The 23,224-nt window shown below is 43.2% G+C and overlaps 1 protein-coding gene across 4 annotated transcripts in view; it reads right to left on the bottom strand.

The window, feature by feature from the left end:
• Nucleotides 1–2,400: 2,400 nt before the first annotated feature.
• The window catches only part of NECAB3 (N-terminal EF-hand calcium binding protein 3), a 92,920-nt gene continuing 72,096 nt past the window's right edge, over nucleotides 2,401–23,224 (bottom strand). For all 4 annotated transcript variants that reach the window (XM_075177540.1, XM_075177538.1, XM_075177539.1 and 1 more), the window contains 3 exons: nucleotides 16,615–16,692; nucleotides 3,682–3,773; nucleotides 2,401–2,833 (listed from right to left, as the gene is read on the bottom strand). In XM_075177540.1, coding sequence (XP_075033641.1) covers nucleotides 2,808–2,833; nucleotides 3,682–3,773; nucleotides 16,615–16,692 — 196 coding nt within the window. In that variant the 3' untranslated portion in view covers nucleotides 2,401–2,807. The remainder of the gene's footprint in view (nucleotides 2,834–3,681; nucleotides 3,774–16,614; nucleotides 16,693–23,224) is intronic.

Below are 23,224 nucleotides of genomic sequence, written 5' to 3' on the forward strand. Positions count from 1 at the left end.
ATGCTGAGTTGGGCGTACACTTGTTTGCGATTGTAGAATTCACACATTTGTACTCTGCGTGCCTACAAAAAAAAATGTTCGTCTATGGTCATATGTAGATTTTGTACTTGCCCTTGCTTATGTTTGGAGACGCAGAATGGGGAAGGGAAGGGGCATGCAAACACATACCAAGTACAGTAAGGGTATGTTTGCGGAATTGCGAACTGAGGCAGACCGACAGGGAGATACCTATATGCTTGTCAGTAGTCATATCACTTGCCGGTGTCTGAAGACTGGGGCAAATAGATGATGATGATGATGATGACTGTCACCAACAGGGGAAGGCTGGGCTGGAGGTCAGGGGGGCATGTGGTCCCCGGGCTGGTCCCATAGTGGGCTACCTTGGGCTGGGTCACTGGGCCATCTGCATTTTTTTCCTTTAAAATAGGTCTTGCCCCCCAGGCTAAGCTTTGCCAGCCCTCCCCTGGTCACTAGGTAGCCTTTTCTGATTGCGGATCAACCTCTGAAGGTAATAGCGCTTTTGTCATTGCCCATGCCTATATTATATGATTATGTGGGCAAATTTTAGAATGCATTTTGAACTACTTTCATACAGAAGAAGGGATATTATATCTGCTTGAATTTTTGCTATTAAAATGCTGAAAAAAAGTGTCTTGTGCTTATGACCTGCTTGGGTGCATCTGATGTAACCTGGCACATACGGTACTGATGCAGAGCTGGACGCATCTTGAGTTGTGTCTGACTCAGCATATGGCCATAAATTAGCTTTTTTTACCCGCAGCTTTGAGAGCTTACTTTTTGGAAGCATATGAGTTCAATTCAAATTTCTATTGTTACTGTGGAGAAAAATTGTCCACTATGGCCGCAAACTTTGACCAATAAAATCTGTTTAATAACAGATTGGATGGATTAGGGTCTCCAGAATTTGTTATTTATTAATGCTATTTTTAAAAAAATAAAGAATGCATTTTACAGTTTAATTATACACTTGCAATGTCACCACATTTTGTGTTTTTTCCCAAATATCACTCTTTTGCATCTAAATTGTCTTGCTTTTTTTTTTACAAGTATCTGTCATTAGGGACTATCAGGGAGATGTTTACACTCTTTAGTGCTCTCAAAAGTGCAGTATGACCCATACATTCAGCAAAATTGGTATATAGCAATTTTCTATAATTCAGCATTCCATTTATGAATAATGCTTACTTATACTGACTAATGCATTTATTTACTCTACTATTACATTTCTTTTTAGACTCAAACATGAGGTTTGTTTTTTTGGTGCTAGATACACTTTTGTGCTGTGTGGGGTATATATTTTTTTTTCCACTTAAATGTATATTTTTATCTAATCATCTATAATTGTGATATGTTTTAGGTAATTTCATTATCATAGATTGCTGATTATAAATTTAGGTTGTGCAGTGACATGTTCATACTATGAGCATATGATCACATTTTTCTAACATGGCGCCTGTTTCTCTTAAACTTACTCTTGATAAAATCGAGAGAGACCTCTGTGAAATACTGATAAATATTTAGTTTAGTATTTTGTAGATTCGGTCCAACAAATACTTACTGAGAAGGAACAGAGAAAGTGAAGAAAGAATCATTTGTGGGTTAATACAGTTACTATTAAAGAATTCCCATTGCCAGGTCAAGGGCAATGTAACTAAGGCAATGCTTAGGCCCAAAATCCCAAATTGACATATTATTGGGTTAAACAACTGTCTGCGGTTCAAGTTCTTTGATGTTTACAGCTTGATCTCATTCAGCATATTAGCAATAGGGTATAATAATATATATAATTAATTGTATTGTTTATGTTAACATTCTTTCTTTCTCAACATAATTATTCTTTCGGGGCGATTCAATTAAATGTTTATAGTTAAAATCGTTGATAATTATGAGCGGATATTTCTGTACTGTAACTGTACCATAATTGCGCGCGCAAACACCCTGTAGATAATTGAACCCCTTTAAGTCTCGCAGTTCTGTTTTCAATGATATGTCCAGATATGCTTTATACATTGGTGATTAGATCAGTTTTGACATTTGTGTTATATTTCAATAAAACTGTATATACATTTTATGCTGCCATTTCTTCATAAACAAGACTTTTGTTTGTTAACATAAATTAATAAGTAGTTTTGTGGGATAAGGAAAGGTAGATTGTTGTGTAGTTTGTGCACCAGACCTAAGGTTTTGTTGTGTCATCTCTGATTCCCATTACTACTGTACAGTACTACTGTGTAGTATTAGTAACCAAGTACAAGATATCAATGACATAAATTACATGTGAATTATGATTACTATACACCCAACTCTAACACCAAGAAGGTGGCAGCATGCACAGGGGTGATGGGTGGCTAAGGCAATCACCATTTAAAGAGACAAGAGTTAAATTGTTACATTATATTCAATTTATTCAAATAAACACGGAATTGGCCTGTGCAGGTTCTCTGTACAATACAATAGAACTGTATTTGAATAATCTCCAGTGATGATATCATATTCGGGGTGTGATCTCATAAAGTTCTGCACACCTGTAGAGCAGAAAAGTGCCCCTTTAATTTTTATTTCATTATTAAATGTTGGCAATTATACACAGGGCATATACTTCAAATGTTAAATATTTGTTAGCGTCAGATAGTTGCTGTATAAGCCAAGTAAGATAGCACGATGAATTTTGCATAAACTGCTTTTTTACTCCCCTATTTATGGAGTAAATGAGACTTTGCAGAGTGAATCTGGTAGAGAGGAAACCGCGTCATGCTGGTCACATGTCTTCTGCAATTAGTGTCCAGTTATGGCTCAGAAACCCACCAGGCAGCTGAAAATACAGAAACCAGTTACGCACTCAAACTACTAGCAATTGAGCAATTCTAACTAAAGGTTTTTTAACTTTATATAAATTAAATAATTCAATATTTTCAAAGTAAAAATATCCATTACTGAGAGTTTGCATAGGAAAACAGGATCAATGAGGAAAATATTTATAGTGAAAATTATAGGCTTTTCTATCTGTCCCCTTAAAGCTAATAATCCTGCTGGTTTTGGGCACGATTTACAATTGGACACAAGTTCAACTGTCAAGCACAAATTTCTGCTTCGTTTTACTGTGAATGGAATGAAGTTCATTTATAAAATTTATCAGTGAACTTCACGTTGTAGTTCATTCATACCACATGTGGGGTCTGTATGCAAGTAGCCAATCAGAGAGGCTTTTTTACTGCCTAGCCACAGCAAAGCTGCTCTGATTGGATACTTGCAGACAGGCCAGTCATTAGCATTAAGCTTCATAAAAAAACAAGTCTATTATTGCCTATGAACGTTTTCTTTAAAACCACTGGAGGAAAGAAGAAAACAAGATTTCTTAGGATTTAGGTATAGAATGAAGATGGCGCTAATGGAATGAGTCTATATAATAATAAAAAAAATTCACCTATAATTATGATTTACCAGTAACATTAACATATGGCATTGATGTGGCTATTTTGTAGTGGGTGAAGTTATAAACAGCGGAAGTTAAATATATTCTAATATGTATTAGACAGAAAAAACTCAGACGTCATTACAAACGTGTGGTGTGAATGAAGGTGGATCTAATGATGTTGATATGTCTACTGTAAGTCACTTTAGCCTTATCCATTACATGCATGAGTAGTAACTCATGTTCACCTGGGAAGAGCATTGTCTTGATGTGTTCCGGACTCTCCAGACAATCAATGACCGCTCTCTTAAAGGTTTTGCTCTGTGCAGACTGCAGATGTCTGAAAAACAAAATGATAAATGGTGTAATAACAATATTTACATGTTTAATGATTTACATGAAATTGTGTTGGGTAGATTTTTTTACTATTTTTTTCCCCTTAGTTATTACAAGTTTTTATGGCACAGGAGTATGGGTATAAAAGGGTAAAGCAGACAGTAATATTACTATAAACAAAGCATGCTAACTAACATGAGGAGTTGTGTTAACGTCTCGATTACCATTAAAAAGTCAAAGTGTAACTGGGCTTCTTCCCTAATCATCTGTATACAACTTTTAATTCCCAAGCGCTCACTGGGACTGCTGTCTGATCTACTAAAAGACCTCACCAGTCTAATGTAATACAACAATAGTAGGCCCAGGCGCTGTACCAATCAGAAAAGGTTTACAGAATGATTTCTCACTACAGAATTGCAGAAAAATACTTATGTTAATTATGTCAATAAAAAAAGTTTTTACACAGGAGTCAATGTTTCATGCATGCGAATAAATGTTTTCTCCTTTTTTCTTTTGTTAAAACCACTTCTCTCCAAACCATCACATGAAAAAACAAATGAAACAAGAAACCATAATATAGTGTAGTAATTTGGAATAATATCAATCCATCACCCACATAGTGACACACTCAGGTGAGAATGTGCATGCAATGGTGACTTGTATTAGTAAACAACACTTTCCAATCTTTTTTCCACTTACAGACAGTAATAAAATTGCATTCCAAAATATAAAAGTGTGGCCGGTTCCTCAATTGCCAACAAAGGGGTATATTTACTAAACTGCAGGTTTGAAAACGTGGAGATGTTGCCTATAGCAACCAATCAGATTCTAGCTGTCATTTTGTAGAATGTACTAAATAAATGCAAGCTAGGATCTGATTGGTTGGTATAGGCAATATCTCCACTTTTTCAAACCCGCAGTTTAGTAAATCTAGCCCAAAGTCTTTCTCCACTTAAAAATGGCTCCTATATCTACCTTCCAATTATGCCTCATAAAATGCACAGTGGATATAACAAAACAAAATGGTTCCACATAAAACTCAGTTTATTAAAACACAAACTCACACCTACAATACAAAAGTTAATAATTTGAAATTTATAAAACAAATATGTGCATATAACTACAAACCCCACTGGGGTAATGCAAGAGTCTCACCCAAGGACATGGAAAAAAAAGTGCATCAAACAAAGATGTTTTGCCTGGGATTCTCCTGATGCTGATCTGCTAAATCATCTGGTGTGCCATCTTCAGCTCTCCAATAATTCATCTAGGCATACCAGCTCATCCTTGATCTTGTCATTCAGACCCAGACGAAATTGATGGTGCCTGGCAACAACTTTCCAGTGACGTCCATTCACTTCCAGAATCCTTTAGAGTATTCTACGTATTTGGACTCCTGGCTTTGGCTCTAGCATAATGGTGGGGATTGTCAAATGCTGCTGGGAAAGCCTGTTGGAAATGGAACAGTGAGTGGAGTACTGAGTTCCCTTGTTCAAGGTATAGGGGTTGCCCAGGCCAGGGCATCTACCTTCAGGAGTGTAAGCAACATTTCTACTTTCAGGACATTGGTAGAAAAAGTATGTTGCTTTAATCGAAACAAAAGCTGGCATTAGGACATGCTCATAACCATACTTTTCTGGCATAGACATCTGGGGCTCTGGCTCCAGTGATACTTAAATAGGGAGTCCCAGTTGTAGATCCTGGGGCAGGCCAGCAGGGACTGGACCAGATCCAGTAATCTGCATTCTATCCAGTTTTTCTTGCATGAATATCATCCATGCCTGCATCTAGTGCTTGATCAATATCAGAGATGGTTCAGGGACAGCAGCTCCTGCAGAACTCATACAATTTCCAGCTTATTTTGTGAGGCTCTGAGCCAGACTGATGATGTGGGTGAGTTATCTGCAGGCAGAGGTGGATTCCAAAGGCAGGAGGTAGAATAGTCATGAACTTAACCAGGGATTGAGAGGCAGAAGATTAGTCAGAAGAAGCCAGGGGGTTAGAACCGAGAGGAACGTCACAGAGAGTTGAGGTCTAGCACAAATGTCAATAACTGAATCTGGATCACTGGTTCAAGACACAAAGCTCAATAAACTGCAAACTTGCTGATGGATGGTCACCATATTTTATAGGGAGTGTCTGTCACTTCCATTTGACCTTGGAGGTGTAATTGCATATTCGTGTGTGAAACCAAACTCATACGGGGTAAGTTCACGTTCAAAAACATTGCACCTTGGAAAATGGTTGCAACCCAAGAAAGTGGTCTAAACATGCATAATCCAATGCCCGTATAACAAAGGAGAGACACAAAATCAATGTGGCAGCAGGTTAAGAACCCAAAGGACACAAAAGCCAGGTTTGGTGTAGACAAGTATCCTGACATAAACCATAAACGCTATATAATAGCCGAGTATATGGTCACTTAATAAACACTAGCCCAAAAGTGGTGCCCATTATAAAGGTATAAAGGAATTGCAAGGAAACATTTCATAGGGCAGTTTAATGCTCCATAATCAATATATAAATATACAGTTAGTCCTAAATGTCTCAACGGAGATTTGGAGCAGTGAATATGTGTCCTCCAGGCTGTGTATTCATTTTATTGTGAAATATTAAAGAAAAAAACAACAACACCTGCAGCTAAAAATTCCTTCGTTAAGCTACGGAGGTGGTTATTCCATATAATCTCCTAGTTCTAATCCTAAACAAACCCATAAAGTTTTTCAGCCGAGCTCAAGATAAATTTATCTTACATATGTTTAAGACAGTGCATTATCAACTTGCTCGGAATTAGAAGGATAGCATACATCAAGTACGTTACTAGTCTGAAAAGTTTGGTTCATAAATTCCATAATGGTATTTATTTAATGATAAGGAAACCTGTTGCTACCTTAATAGTGTCTGGCCAGCCCTTTATGTATGAAATAACCAAGGATGTACAGAACAGTAAAACTTACCAGCACTTATCTTTAGCCAAAGTGTCATGCAGCTATATAGCATAGGTACTTGCTGCATTTTGCATATATGTGCTTGTTTATTGAATACAAGCCCTGGTGAGCATATTTAAAAAAGATAAGTATTATTTATTATCTGTTGTCGCTTCAATCTTAAAACAGACACTAGGTGGCAGCAAACACAATTTTATTCTGTGACAAAATAAATAGTCCATTTAACATAAGTGGACACACTTGTGACACATTAAATAATCATCCCAAATCAACAAACAAAGGCACATTTCAGCACTTTTACTGTAGCGAAACCTGTTAAACCGGCATGTGAATCATCTGTCAGCAATACTTTGTGATTTTTAGCTCATACCATGGGCACTGTTGTGTGAATGCCATCTGTATGTAGATGTGTGGGATGTACACTATATGGACAAAAGTATTTAGCCACACCTGTTAATTATTGAACTGAGATGTGTCAATCAGACCCGTTGCCAGAGGTGTATAACATCAAGCACCTAGCCATGCAGTCTCCATTTGCAAACCATTTGTAATAAAAAATGGGTCATTCTGAAAAGCTCAGTGACTTCAAGCGTCGTGGTACTGTGATAGGATGTCACCTTTGCAATAAGACGGTTCGTGAAATTTCATCCCTGCTGGATATTCCACAGTCAACTGTAAGTGATATTATTAGAATGTGGAAGCGTTTAGGAACAACAGCAACTTAGCCATGAAGCGGAAGACCATGTAAAATCACAGAGCGGGGTCAACGACTGCTAAGCGCATGGTCCGTAAAAGTCACCAATGCTCTGCTGATTCCATAGCTGAAGAGTTCTGAACTTCCACTGGCATTAATGTAAGCACAAAAACTGTGCGACAGGAGTTTAATGGAATGGGTTTCCATGGCCGAACAGCTGCATGCAAGTATCACATCATCAAGACCAATGCCAAGCGTTGGATGGAGTGGTGTAAAGCACACCGACACTGGACTGTGGAGCAGCGGAAACGTGTTCTGTGGAGTGACGAGTCACGCTTCTGTGTTTGGCAGTCAGGTGGGTGAGTCTGATGGATGCCAGGAGAATGTTACTTGCCTGACTGCATTATGCCAACTGTGAAGTTTGGTCGAGGAGGGCTAATGGTATGGGGCTGTATTTTAAGGGTTTTGGCTATGCCTTTTATCTCCACTGAAGGGCAATCTTAATGCTTCAGCATACCAAGTCATTTTGGACAATGCTATGCTTCCAACTTTGTGGCAACAGTTTGGGAAAGGCCCTTTTCTATTCTAACATGACTGTGCCCCAGTGCACAAAGCAAGGACTACAAAGACATGGTTTGATGAGCTCAGTGTGGAAGAACTTGACTGGCCCATGCAGAGCCCTGACCTCAACCCCATCGAACACCTTTGGGATGAACTGGATCGGAGATTGCGAGCCAGGCCTTCATGTCCAACATCAGTGCCTGACCTCATAAATGCTCTACAGAATGAATGGGCACAAATTCCCACAGAAACACTCCAACACCTTCTATCTTTAAAGCCTCTAGCTGCTCATTTTGAGTCTGTCTTTGTGCTTGTGACACTCAACCAGAGAATGTCAGGTCAACCTGCACCAGTGCCTTGCTGAAAGTCATTTTGGTCATAACACTGAAGCTTGCCAAGCACAGAGTGTATAATCTGAAGTGTTTTCAATATCCTTTGAAGCTCCAAACTATGGGCAATGTCTGACATTTCTGTCTGCCTCTCTTGCAGCTCTGCACATATAGGATGGCGCCTGTCATGTGCGTGTTCCATGTGACATCTGTCAGTGATGGGGATAGGAAGAGGTAGCCACACACATGGGAAGGGGGAGGGAGGAGCGGATCATAAGATCTGCGGCCAAATGAATGTAGGTGGCTGGTCCTGGGGGGAGGGGCCAGCCACCAAGAACCACGCTGTTCTCCCTGCTGGCACCCATGTGAGTACCCGGTCCAGATTGCACCCTAATAGAAGGGGAACCACAGCACCCACCCCGCCTTTAATCCGGCTCCGTGGTGGGTTTGCTTGTACTTCCTTAACTGCAGGATGAGTGGGATTCTTCCTTTGTAGTTTTGAGCTGCTTGTAGAAGGAAAGTCATACTTTCTCTTGGCAGTTAAGGGGTTAGTCAGCTTAATTTTATATCATTTTTTTCAGTAAATATAATTTCATGCTGAGATTTGCTTTCGTCATGCTTTCAATAGCTTCTCTCACAATTCTTTTGCAGGTTTACATTTATATATGTGCAGCTAAGTGTCAGGCGCCGCTCGGCGGCCGCCCGCCCGTCCATACAAGAACGTCTGGTTGCCTAGCAACCAGACGCGTCATTTCCCCTTCCTCCCGGCCGGCCAGCCCAGACCCAGAAGCGTCTCCGTTGCTAGGCAACGGGACGCTGCAGATATAGAGCGCTACGGCGCTGCCCTATGACTAGCGCTACGGCGCTACAGCTATTACAGCACCACTAGTGCTGAGGGCATTGGTTAGCAGCCCTATTTAAGTGCCTCTGACCTCACCTCCTGTGCCAGAGTTTCAGGTCCTTTCCTGTCCTCCAGCGTTCCAGTGTTCCTGTGTCTATCTGTTTCCTGACCCTTGCCTTCCTCCAGTTTATTGCCGTTTGCCTGTGACCATTGTGACCCGGATTGCCTTGACTACCCCTTTGGATCTCCCTTTGTACCTCGCTGTCAGAACGTTATCGACCCGGCTTGACTCACACCCCGTTTGTATTCTCCTTGTGTACCTGCATTACCCGCATCATTGCTGAACCCGCCTGTCTGATATCCCTCTCGTGCTTCGCTATCCGACTCGTGGAAGGACCGCGACCTGCGTGTTTCCTGCAGCCAAGTCCATACCTCCTTGCGGGGGTCCCTGGTGAACACCAGGGGCAGGTTAGACTCCGCGCCTTCCTCCGAGTAGTGCCAACGATAGCAGGTACGCTATACTAGTCGTGACAGTAAACTCTGGCGATGACTACCGAAGGAACGGGGGAACCCTCAGCCCGGGACCTTCTCATTCATTTGGCTCAGCGAGTAGAACAGCAAGAAGCAGCCCAAGCACATCTCCTACAATGTGTTCAAGGTATCGCTACACGCTTCGATGCCTTACAAGGCTCCCTGCCTGCTGCTCCTGCCATTACCACCGCCCCAGGGGCGTCCGCCAGTGTGGTTACGGTATCCACTGCAACTTCTGGCATGCGTATCCCCACACCTGAAAAATACGATGGAGATCCCAAGAAATGCAGGGGTTTCTTGAACCAGTGCTCCATCCAGTTTGAGTGCAATGCAGGAGCATTTCCTTCAGAGCGAACGAAGGTGGCGTTTATGATCTCCCTCCTGAGTGGTCAAGCACTAGCCTGGGCTTCGCCTTTGTGGGAAAATGGAGACCCTCTTCTTAATAACACCGGCTCCTTTATTGAAGCTTTCAGGAGAGTCTTCGATGACCCTGGGAGAGTAGCCTCTGCGGCCACCAGCTTGCTGAACCTGCGTCAAGGCAACTTATCTGTTGGGCAATATGCCATCCAGTTCCGGACCTTAGCGTCAGAGCTGAAATGGAACAATGAGGCGCTGGTCGCAACTTTTTGGCAAGGTCTAATCGACCGTATTAAGGACGAACTAATTTCTCGGGATCTCCCCTCTGATCTTGATACCCTAATTGCGCTATGCATTAAAGTAGACCTACGTTATCAAGAACGCACCCAGGAACGTCCTGTCCCTAAGCGAGTGGTTCCTCGTCTGGCTCCTCAATTTCAAAACCCAGTTTTGCCTATGGATGAACCCATGCAAGTAGGACGGTCTCGTTTATCCCCAGAAGAAAGAGAGAGGCGCTTCAGGCAGCGTCTCTGCCTTTACTGTGGCGATTCCGGACATGTTCTCAAGGTCTGTCCTAAGAAACCGGGAAACCCGTCCTCCTAAACGGTAGCAGGGAGGCCGGTTTAGGAGTATCCACAGTTGCTCCCTACTCAAAAAACACCCCTGAGCTTCTTATGGCAGTCACCCTGAGCACCCCTAGAGGTCCCTTCTCCACCACGGCCTTTGTGGATTCTGGCTCCTCCGGGAACTTCATTTCTGCCACTCTCATTGCTGGGCTTCAAATTCCAACTCTCCCCTTGCCTCAACCATTATCGTTAACAGCAGTAGATGGGAACCGTGTCAGCAGTGGCTCCATCTCCTACATCACGTCACCTATTCGGTTAATGGTTGGAGTCCTCCATAGCGAGATGATTCAGTTGTTGGTGTTGCCAAAATCCATCAATCCCATTATCTTGGGGCTTCCATGGCTACGAAGACACTCTCCGCAGATGGATTGGGACCGAGCTCAGGTTACTCGTTGGGGTACAGAATGTCATCATAGATGTCTACCTAGTGTTCTGCCTCCTGATTCCCAAGTTGTTGCTCAGTCCACGGTTACGGAAGTTAGCCTTCCAGCTGCATACACCGACTTCCAAGATGTATTCAGTAAAACGGAGGCCGAGTTATTACCTCCCCATCGGCCCTGGGATTGCTCCATCACTTTGCTTCCCGATCAACCTATACCCAAGGGGCGAACGTATCCCCTTTCTCGCCCAGAGACCCTGGCAATGTCCCAATATATCAAGGAGAATCTGGAACGTGGTTTTATTCGCAAGTCTACCTCTCCTGCTGGGGCTGGATTCTTCTTTGTCAAAAAAAAAGACGGGTCCCTGCGCCCATGCATTGACTATAGACCCCTGAATCGTATTACCATCAAGAATCGGTACCCGTTACCTCTTATCTCTGACCTATTTGACAGAATCAGCGGGGCTCAAGTGTTTACTAAATTAGACCTACGAGGGGCCTACAACCTCATTCGTATAAAGAAGGGTGACGAGTGGAAGACCGCCTTCAATACGAGGGATGGGCATTTTGAATACCTGGTAATGCCCTTCGGTCTTTGCAATGCCCCCGCCATCTTCCAGAATTTCGTTAACGACATCTTTCAAGATCTATTGTACACCTCCGTAGTTGTTTATCTAGACGACATCCTAGTGTTTTCTAAAGACTTGAGCTCTCATCAAGAACAAGTGAGGGAGGTCTTACGAAGACTGCGCAAATATCATCTTTATTGCAAATTGGAAAAATGTGTTTTTGAAGTTCTCCAAGTGTCCTTCCTTGGGTTCATTGTGTCCGGCTCCGGGTTACAGATGGATCCCACCAAGGTGTCATCCATCTTGAATTGGCCTCAACCGCAGAGTCTTAAAAGTATCCAAAGATTCATTGGATTCGCCAATTATTATCGACAGTTCATCCAAGATTTCTCGTCCATCATTGCTCCAATTACAGCATTAACTAGGAGATCTGCCAATCCTAAGATATGGTCTCCAGAAGCTGTTTCTGCCTTCACTATTCTGAAGAAAGCCTTTTCCTCTGCCTCTGTGCTCTCTCAGCCGGATCAACAGCGACCTTTCTTTGTGGAGGTGGACGCCTCTTCAATAGGCATTGGAGCCGTGTTATTCCAAAAGACACCTTCAGGTACCCACTCTCCATGCGGGTTCTTCTCCAGACGATTTCTTCCCAACGAGATTAATTACGGAATCGGAGACAAGGAGCTTCTCGCTATTAAAGCAGCCTTGGAGGAATGGCGGCACCTATTAGAGGGAGCCCTATATCCAGTTACCATCTTTACAGACCACCGAAATTTGACATTCATTCGGGAAGCTCGCTGTCTGAATCCTCGGCAGGCCCGCTGGGCATCATTCTTTGCTCGCTTCAACATGATTCTTACCTTCTGTCCAGGTGCTAAGAATGGGCGGGCAGACGCTCTATCTCGTTCTTTTGATGATACAGACCGCCTGAACCCATCAATTCCTCATTGCATTATTGACCTTTCGAACATCATTGCTATTACCAATACGGTGAAGGATGTTCCGCCCACAGGACGATCATTTGTGGAACCACAATTACGACTCAAGGTGTTGCGTTGGGCCCATTCGTCCCGTATCGCGGGTCACGCGGGCATAAAGAAGACCACATTCCTTCTCTGCCGTCGGTTCTGGTGGCCTACCATACGCGCTGATATACGGGACTTTATTGCAGCATGTACCATTTGTGCCCAACACAAAACTTCCAGGAAGGTCCCTGCTGGGTTGCTCCAGCCCCTACCTACGCCGGATGCTCCCTGGGAGAGTATAGCCATGGATTTTATTACTGACCTTCCCTGCAGTTCTGGATTCAATACTATCTGGGTTGTCATTGACCGATTTTCTAAAATGGTGCATTTTATTCCTCTTTCAGGTCTACCTTCAGCCAGTCACTTAGCCGACACATTTATCAAGGAGATCTTCAGACTTCATGGCTGCCCTAAGGAAATTATCTCTGACAGGGGAGTGCAATTCATCTCCCGGTTCTGGAGGGCTTTCTGTAAAAAACTGGGTACGGAGTTAAAATTCTCATCGGGATATCACCCCCAGACCAATGGTCAGACCGAGCGGATCAACCAGGATTTAGAGACTTTTCTCCGTTGCTTTACCGCTGATAATCAAAGCAGATGGTCGCAATTCCTTCCCTGGGCAGAATTCTCACACAATCACCATGTCCATGAATCTACCGGGTTTTCTCCATTCTTTATTGTGACCGGGATGCATCCTATTATCCCAGATCCATTTCCCAATTCTTCCTCCTCTGTTCCAGCGGTGGACTCACTTTATCGAGAATTCTCTATCATTTGGGCCACAACCAAAGCAGCTCTACAAAAGGCATCACAGCACCATAAGATCTTTGCAGATCGCCACCGTAGGGCTACTCCCCTATTGAAGGTAGGGGATCAAGTATGGCTTTCCACTAAAGACTTAAAACTCAAAGTACCATCTATGAAAATGGCTCCACGTTTTATTGGTCCTTACATCATCTCACAAGTTATTAATCCAGTGTGTGTTAAACTAAAGCTACCGGCTTCTTTACGATGTCATAATACTTTTCACGTGTCCCTACTCCGGCCATTGGTGCTTAACAGGTTCTTTGTACCTCCATCTCGACCTCCTCCGGTTCAAACCTCCTCTGGAACAGAGTTTGAGATCAGCCGGATCCTGGATGTCCGCATTCGCTACGGGCAACAACAGTTCCTTGTGCACTGGAAGGGATTTGGCCCGGAAGAAAGATCTTGGGTGGATAAACCGGACCTTCACGCTCCTCAATTACTCAAGAGATTCCTCCAAACAAGGGGAGAAGGAGGAGGGCATACTGTCAGGCGCCGCTCGGCGGCCGCCCGCCCGTCCATACAAGAACGTCTGGTTGCCTAGCAACCAGACGCGTCATTTCCCCTTCCTCCCGGCCGGCCAGCCCAGACCCAGAAGCGTCTCCGTTGCTAGGCAACGGGACGCTGCAGATATAGAGCGCTACGGCGCTGCCCTATGACTAGCGCTACGGCGCTACAGCTATTACAGCACCACTAGTGCTGAGGGCATTGGTTAGCAGCCCTATTTAAGTGCCTCTGACCTCACCTCCTGTGCCAGAGTTTCAGGTCCTTTCCTGTCCTCCAGCGTTCCAGTGTTCCTGTGTCTATCTGTTTCCTGACCCTTGCCTTCCTCCAGTTTATTGCCGTTTGCCTGTGACCATTGTGACCCGGATTGCCTTGACTACCCCTTTGGATCTCCCTTTGTACCTCGCTGTCAGAACGTTATCGACCCGGCTTGACTCACACCCCGTTTGTATTCTCCTTGTGTACCTGCATTACCCGCATCATTGCTGAACCCGCCTGTCTGATATCCCTCTCGTGCTTCGCTATCCGACTCGTGGAAGGACCGCGACCTGCGTGTTTCCTGCAGCCAAGTCCATACCTCCTTGCGGGGGTCCCTGGTGAACACCAGGGGCACGTTAGACTCCGCGCCTTCCTCCGAGTAGTGCCAACGATAGCAGGCACGCTATACTAGTCGTGACACTAAGGGAGATAGTACTTAGGACTGTTTGATCTCTCTCATTCCAATCATCTGAAAGTGGAATAGATTTGGCGTCTTGTGTATAATTCCCCATTCCTTCCTTTATTAGTGGTATCTTTTGTTTGCAATGCTACACACCTTGTCTATGCTGTGTAGATAGTGATAGCCTGCGCACCTGTAAAAATTAATGCTGCCACGTCAATGCCTTTAAAAGGGCTAGCAATGCAATCGAAAAGGGTTTACTTCTAGTGAGTATTTGTATGCACATCTATATTAGAATGCGGTAACAGGAGACGCTCTAAATTTAATTAAGGGCTAAATGAGAGATATTAGAACAGACCCTTTTAGCTCATTGTAAAATATGTCATATTGAAAGCTGTAAGATAAATAAGATATTGCATTGATACATAGAAGTGATCCTGATTTTCCCCTCAGATAAATGTTTGTTTCCTTTTTAAAGCATATGGTCAATTAGCCCAGTAGGAGGTAATTAGGTTGAGCAGATCCTTTGTGAGGAGACTAGCTTAAGATATGCAGATCCTAGACATCTATTGTTTGACCCTGTATTTCACTTCCTAATTGACTTCCTTTTCAATAGGTAGTGTAAACACAAAAGTCTCACTAGGTGTAAAATAGAGAGAGCCATATGCCTAGGTGAGAATCTTACAGACAAAGACAGCATTTGAAGGCTGCCTATACAGGTATATAGAAATATGAACTTCAAAGAAGATGTCTTCAAATTTCATATTTTGAGAAATCTGTGTGCTACTTCATACGGAGGAGCAGAAATCAGGCCAGGGTTGTGAATGACAGGTACTGGCGGTATCCGGGAACAGCTATTATCACATGTCCTTGGGAAAGGTATGTCACATTGCTATAATTCCATCATGTTTGGTATTAAAATGTGCGGGAGATTATGACCGGTTTATTGAAGGGGAAGAAATGTCTCTGGGATATATCTATGGAGAGCTACCAAAGGTCAAAACTTTTAGAATATTTGTGAGCAAACTACAGTGACACCCAGGGGACATCCCTGCCCCCCTATTAGCATTAACACTGCCCCTGTGAAGACCATGCCATTCTATTTTACTTAAAAAACCTGTATTGGCAAGGGGCAAATTGTTAGTTTATTGGGGATCAATTTAATTGAAGGACTGTCCATCTTTTCTGCCTACCCCCAGGCATGCAGATTATTATATGTAAGTGATGCTCTGTACTTTCATCCCATTTCTTTTTATAACGGTTTGCAATTTTTTGTTTGTATGTCAAATCTTTATCTAATTGTTTTTTTTATATTCTGTAAGCATTGTACCTTTTGTATATTAAACCTAACAATTTAATAGTTCTGTCCTTATTGCTCTAAACAAATTCATTGCCTGTGTAGAAGATTGCTTGACCATGCTAAAACCTTTCATTGCTGAGGTGTGAATTGCGAATACATTTGTATACTAAGCCTAGTGTGTGCCTGCATGTACATTTGTGTCATAGAGCCTTGAGGGGTACAGGGTTAACACTTTGATTGCTGGTGTGTGCCTTGCTAACTGTGTGTAACAAGGAGTGCTCATTGTGTGCCAGTGTGGGACAGGATTTTGGGGTCCTATTGCCTGTATTCAATAGGTGGTGGCAAGATCGAAGTGGGTGTGGTTGTGTGAGCGCTGTTTGGGGCAAGTCAGCAAATCTGTGGCCTTAGGGAAAGAGGTGAGTGTGAGATTTGGGCTGGAATCCAGTGTGTTCCCTTACAGTAAGCTTCCAAGTCACGAGTGCACAAAGTGCGGTTTGTGACTGGTAAAGGCAGCTAGGATAGGTCTTCCTGACATAATAGAGGTGATATATTGTCTGACTGTATATGATAATATATTAAATTAGGGAGTAGCTAGAGGGGCTTATCCCTGACACCTATATACAAATCTGGGCTCTTAACACCGACACATGAAGTCCTGGTACAAACCGAATAGTTCCATATGTGTATCCATATTTATAGAGCAGCAATTATATCATACTTACCTTTTCCATGATTCCTCATTCCTCCATATCTCATACAATATGTAGACTGGTTGGGAGTTATTTTTCGGGGCAGATACACTGAATAAAACAGAATACAATGTTACATGTCACTCTCCAAATGCAAAGCAATAATAACAAAAGAAACAAAAAACAAACACTTTTATAAATAAAGAGTAGAAATAGTGCCCCGGTGCAAACAGGGAGTGGGGATAGATGCCACACACAGCCAAGTGGGATGGAGGTGATAAGGTGACAAGTATACAAATTAATTTATATCAAGATAAGATTTATTGTAATGAACCGTGTCTGGGTATTACCCATAGCAGCCTTAGTTTGTGATTTCTGGAAAGTAAACTCCGGAGACCCTGTGTGTTGTGTAAAGTCAATCTCAGGATGAGATAGGAGATCTTTGAGAGCATATGGTTAGTTTCGTGATCTATTGCTTGTCACAAAGTCACTATTATTTATGCTTTATTGATTAATTAAAACATACTGTGGTGTTATTTTCAGATAGAGATGAGAATCTATTTATGTTATTGCTTTGTCATACTCACAGTGTAATAAATATTATATTGATTTTTATTATTATAATACTTATTTTTTTATCTTAGCTCTGAGATTACATTTGCTATAGTTAAATATAATCTGGTTTATCTCAGTTTATCCTAAGAAGAATCCACAGTTTATTTGCTTTAAAGACCCTATAATAATTTGTACTAGCAAGTCAAGATACACCTAACAATTCAAAGTATATTGTGTAATAAAATAAATCGATGTTTCTTCTACCATCACCTGCTTATTGTATGTAAAACAGTATGATAACTATGTAATATAGCAACAATATGCAGAAAGTTCTCCAGCGGGAAATATTTATCAAGACATATATCATATAATGAGATTTCTATCTTTGTATATTTTTAGATCTATTCTTCTTTCACCTATAACAACTCTCAATGGTTCAGGGACAAAGGGGCTTTTTCAACAAAGATTTTGTCTGCAAGAATTTGTCCCCTAAATGTTGCGTCACAGTTGCCGAGAACATACAGCATTCTTCTTGTTCAATATCTAACTGATCATAATCGGTGATTTATTTCATCTGAATTCACAGAGTATGTCTTATATATTACTTTTACATTGACTAAGCTATAAGATATTGGGAAATCTTTTATACTGAAAAGTTTAATGCATAGGATTCCAAAAATGTAGCATTGTACATTAGTACCAGTACTTTACCAGTCAGTAATGCAACCAGAGGAGGGAAAAACATGTCAGTATGGCCAGTATGACATGTCACTCCCGTTCCGGGACTTCCATGGTAAAACCCATACCATGTAGAGAACTCTAGGTTTCATGTCCACAGTCTTCCCCTTTAAAACATGAGGAGGTGCATGCATGTCATCTTCCAGAAGGACCAAACCTCAGTATGCCCATGTGGCAGGTGAGGCAGCCTGCACCTCCACACATTCAGGCAGCAATTATCTCCACTCTGCGTAGGCTATAGAGTCAGATAGGAAGATGTCAATACTCCCATAGGCAAACGATGGGGGTTTCCTTGTGCCTGGAAACCCCTCTCCAAGCCTGGAGCACTGTTTAATTGAGTTGGCTGGACCCTGCTCTCGCTTCACACAGCTCTGCTTGAAAAGGGAGAGCTGTGTGCACCTAACAGTAGTGCACGCAGCATTGCGCATGTACATTATGGGGATAGGAAGAGTTGGAGAGCAGCCAAGCACTGTCTAAAATTATAGCAATGCCCCCATGCATGTTGGTCACACCCACCGGCGGTGTGGTGTGGAAACCCCCCTCTACAAATCCTGCATTTGCCCTTGTCTCCTGCAAAGTCCATAAGAGCTGTCATCAACCTGTGTAACAGTTGACAGCTTCACTACTTCCCCTGCAATCCAAATCCAGTACAGGACAGGAAATGAATGCTCTATTAGTCTATAATAATATGGTAATGGCAATCAGACCACAGGGATTGGTGAGAACAATCAAAGGAATGGGCTCACCTTTGTATATCATGACCCCTCGTAGTCTTGCTTTTAGTGGTCAATGCAGCACTGGAGGTTGTTTAAGAAGTGCACAGTGGCCGGGGCGCACTAAAACCCCTATTTGATGTCGATTTGACAATGTTCCTGTATTTTGAGTGTGTGTAGGTGCGCCTAGATTTCTGCTAAAGCACATGGATTTGCGATGGTGGTGTTTGCACTAGCCAATGGAGTTAGGGCAATCAGTGCTACATATGGAGCATGCACAAGGCCTTGAATTTTGTGCTTGCCCAGAGCTGGTGAAGATGGGATCTTATCCCTTCACTTTAAAGTAACATTTTCATGGAAAAGGGCATTTCTAGGCATACTTTGCTGAATTAAAAAAAAAGCTTGAGACTTTTCCATCTCCTCGCAAACATAGACACACATCTAGTCTCCCAAGAACAAGGGAGGACTGCACCTTGAAGTGTGCTGGGTGCACTGAAGCAAAACCAAAGCGTTTCGCAGTATGCATCCAAATCACCAGACTGCAGTCAGCACTGAATACTAGTCATAAGACTGTCGTTGTTATTATATGCCAGGCACCAAATTGAGGTTAGCATTGTCACCAGATCAGGCCATTATATTGGAACAGCATTGTATAATAGTCACTAGATTCCGGGAAAGTATAGTGATCACTTCTTGGCATAATCTATGTGGGCCTTCTAGGAATATAATGATGTTGGACGCAAAACGCGAGTGATGTACTTTTAAAAAAATAGAATGGAAAATGAGCGTATTTCTGCCCATACGCAGAGCCTACGCTTCCCAAGATGCATCCACCTGTGCATCAGCAGCATATGTGTGGTTACTTGCAACTGCCCTATGCCCAGTGCAAAACATACAATCCTAACTAACAGGCATATATACGTGTTTCTGCCAGTCTGAATGAACACATCTTTAGTGTACTTGGCCAGTGTTACAGGCCCCTTCCTGCTCCTGTCCCACCTCTCAAGTGCCAGGGAGCATAAGTGCCAGTATCACAGAAGTCTGCATAAGAGCATATACGCGCACCCACTTTCTGTGCATGTGCAGAGTGATTTTGCACAAAATACACTATGCAAACTGGCATATGTCCCACTCTCTATAACCCTCAATGTGTAAACACTGCTAGGCATAATGTATGTAATCTATGTAATGTCTGTTGAGCATAGTGCAGTAATGTACTGTTAGGAATGATGTGTATAGTCTCTGCTTTCAATGTGTGGGGTCAATGCTAGATATGTGTGTTGTATCAGGCTGCATCCATAATGGTAAAAGGGAGTTGGGCCCAGGCAAGAGTTCAGTCAAGCCTAGTTCTCATGGCCCCTTACAGTGCAGGTTTTCCATATCTCTTTACTGGAGCACAGGTGTATTCATTACTGACTGACGCATTGTAACAGATCCACAGGTGGTATAATTATGTCACTTGTCACCTGGAAGCCTGCACTTTTAGGAGGCCATGAGGTTAGGGGTTCCTAGTCGAGGTGATTCAACATACACCAGTCAGATACAGTATGGCAGACAGTTACAACACTGTAAACCAGAGGTGTCCAAGTTCAGTCCTCAAGGGCTACCAACAGATCATGTTTTCAGGATTTCTTTCTGTAGAGACAGGTGGGATAATCACTGACCCAGCCAAATAGATTAGTTCACCTGTGCATGATTAAAGAAATCATGAAAACATGAACTGTTGGTAGCCCTTGACGACTGAACTTGGCCACCTCTGCTGTAAACCATGACATTTGTCAGCTATTCCAAATAAGAAGACATGTCCAGTATGTTGCTTTTGACACATGAGCCGTGTTGAGTAACTGGTGTAACTTGTTTTCTTTGAACTATATGTTTGCCTTCATATCACTATGATTGCATTTAAGTGTAACTATGCATGGACTTCTGCCAATGAAGGCAGACCAACTTTGCAAATCAAAAAGAAAAACGAAAAAGCTGGCGACGGGTCATCATTTTTGTGAGTGAACTCGTTCTCATGCTTGCTGCACTGCAGTAGGGAGAAAACATTTATTGATGGATTATTCCACCCAAAACTAAAACTGTTGTGTTGGGTGTAGTTCAATAAGTTAAGTAATAGGAAGCTATACTTACCAGCTATGCACCTTGAGCCGGACCAGACATAATCCCTGACGCCCGTAACCTGGGCTGTAATGGGGGGACTGCGGCAGGTGAAACTGACCAGGGTGCAAGGTCGAGGGGACGCCACAGCTGTCCGCTATCACATCAAGTTAGCAGTGTGCTGCAGAGGCACTCTGCCTGCCATACTATCATAATGATGGTAATTGCAGCACAGGATGATCCTCCCTGAGCTGGTCTGTCCTCCCTCCAACTTTGGCTGTTCGACTGTCGGGGTTAAGGAGAAAACTTGGCAAGGTGCTCCTCCCCCTTTGCAACCCACCAGCTTCTCTTCTATTCTAGAGCTGCCTATCCTCCAGCGATGTAGGTAAGTAATACACTAATACCCTTAGGGTATTCATGAGTTTCTCTCTCTCTCCCTCCCTTCTGTCATTCCCTCAGCCTGTGAATCTGTCTCACCCTCAATCCCTTCTGCCTTACCCTGACCTGTGAGTCTCCCCTTCAGCCTGTGAACCTGTCTTCCTGTCAGCATGTGATCCAGTCTCCCTCTTGTTCCATTCTGTCTCCCCTCAGCATGAGAGTCTCTTCTTCAGCATGTAAGTGTCCCCCTCTGCATGACAGTCTGTCTCCCCTTCCCTCCTGTCTCTCCTCAGCATGTAAGTCTCCCGTTCAACTGTGAGCCTCTTTCCCCCCTCTCTCCCTTCTGTCTCCCCATAGCATGTGAGTCTCTTCCTCAGCATGTGAATCTCCCCCTCAGCCTGTGAGCGTCCTTTCCCCCTCTCTCCCTTCTGTCTCCTCTCAGCCTGTGAGTCTCTTCCACAGCATGTGAATCTCCCCCTCAGCCTGTAAGCCTCTTTCCCCCCTCTCTCCATTCTGTCTCCCCTCAGCCTGTGAGCCTCTCTCCCTTCTGTCTCCCCTCAGCATGTGAGTCTCTTCCTCAGCATGTGAATCTCCCCCTCAGCCTGTTAGCCTCTTTTCCCCCTCTCTCCCTTCTGTCTCCTCTCAGCATGTGAGTCTCTTCCTCATTATGTGAGTCTCCCCCTCAGCTTGTGAGCCTCTTTCCCCCCTCTCTCTATTCTGTCTCCCCTCAGCATGTGAGTCTCTTCCACAGCATGTGAATCTCCCCCTCAGCCTGTGAGCCTCTTTCCCCCCTCTCTCCCTTCTGTCTCCCCTCAGCATGTGATTATCTTCCTCAGCATGTGAGTCTCCCCCTTAGCCTGTGAGCCTCTTTCCCCCTTCTCTCCCTTCTGTCTTCCTTCAGCTTGTGAGTCTCTACCTCAGCATGTGAGTGTCCCACTCAGCATGTGAGTCTCTCCCTCAGCATGTGAGCCTGTCTCCCGCTCAGTATGTGAGTCTGTCCCCCCTTCCCACTGTCATCCCTTCACCCTATGAGTCTTTGTCCCTCCCCCTTCTCTGTCCCCCCTCTGCCTGTGAGTCTCTCCTTCCATCCTCTCTGCCTTCATCCTCTCCGTCAATCCTCTCTGGCTATTAATTTAATGGGGGTATGTGCTATTAATATATTGGTGAGGGCTATTAATTTAATGGGGGTAGAGGCTATTAATTTATCAGTGATAAGTGCTATTAACTTAAAGGGGGTAGGGACTATTAATTTAATTGTGGGATGATGATGATAGTGGGGGCTATATAAATGTGGAGTCATGGTGCTGCCTATTATTTTAAGATAGGGTGATGGGACTTTAAATACTGGGGAGGTTTGGGTGCTTTTAATTGAATGTGGGAGTGAGTTGGGGTAGAAGAGGGCCTATTTATGAAATATGAATGCTGTTATTTAATGTCAGAGCCGGTACAGGGGAACTGTGCATATATATTAAATGTGGATAATATTAATTTAATCTTGATTATTAAGTATGGGGTTTTTGATTTAAAGTCAGGCTCTATGTGAGGGGCGGGGGTAGGCATAGTTTTTAAATGGGAATGCTATCAATTCATTTCTGGGGCTGATTGGGTGAAAGGAGGCCTGCTTATAAAAAGAACAAAAGCTACTGATTTTATTTCCGGTTCGTTGGGGGAAAGGGAGGCATAGATTGTGTCTTACTATTCAACTTTCCAGGAGGTGAATAATAACTATCTCTTTTCCAAACAGGACCCCAACATTCCAGGATCCAGGCAAGCAGCAACAGAGCATTAGACACCAATAGCAGCACCAGGTTGTCAAAACTACAAGAAGAGGTAGGAGTGCACAGCACAGGGTTGGACTTGTAGAGGGCTAGGCATGTCCCCATCGTAGGATGGCTAAACTTTCCTGGTGGTGCGCCACCACTGAGATGCAGCATCTACTTCCACCAAGATGGGGTGGCAGTGTATTCTCTTGACCAGGGCACTAAAATATCTAGTTAAGGCTCAGTCTGTAACAATCCCACACCACTCTGCTCCATACTTTTACAGTGTGTGCCCTAATTTTTTGCTGTTATAACTGATCCCTAGTGCCTTTTTATATGTGTGTCAATCTACATGTTTGCCTGTTTGTGTGTGTATGGGCTATATAATGTTAAGATATA

Source organism: Mixophyes fleayi, chromosome 6 (genome assembly GCF_038048845.1).
Source record: "Mixophyes fleayi isolate aMixFle1 chromosome 6, aMixFle1.hap1, whole genome shotgun sequence".
Lineage (NCBI taxonomy): Eukaryota > Metazoa > Chordata > Amphibia > Anura > Limnodynastidae > Mixophyes > Mixophyes fleayi.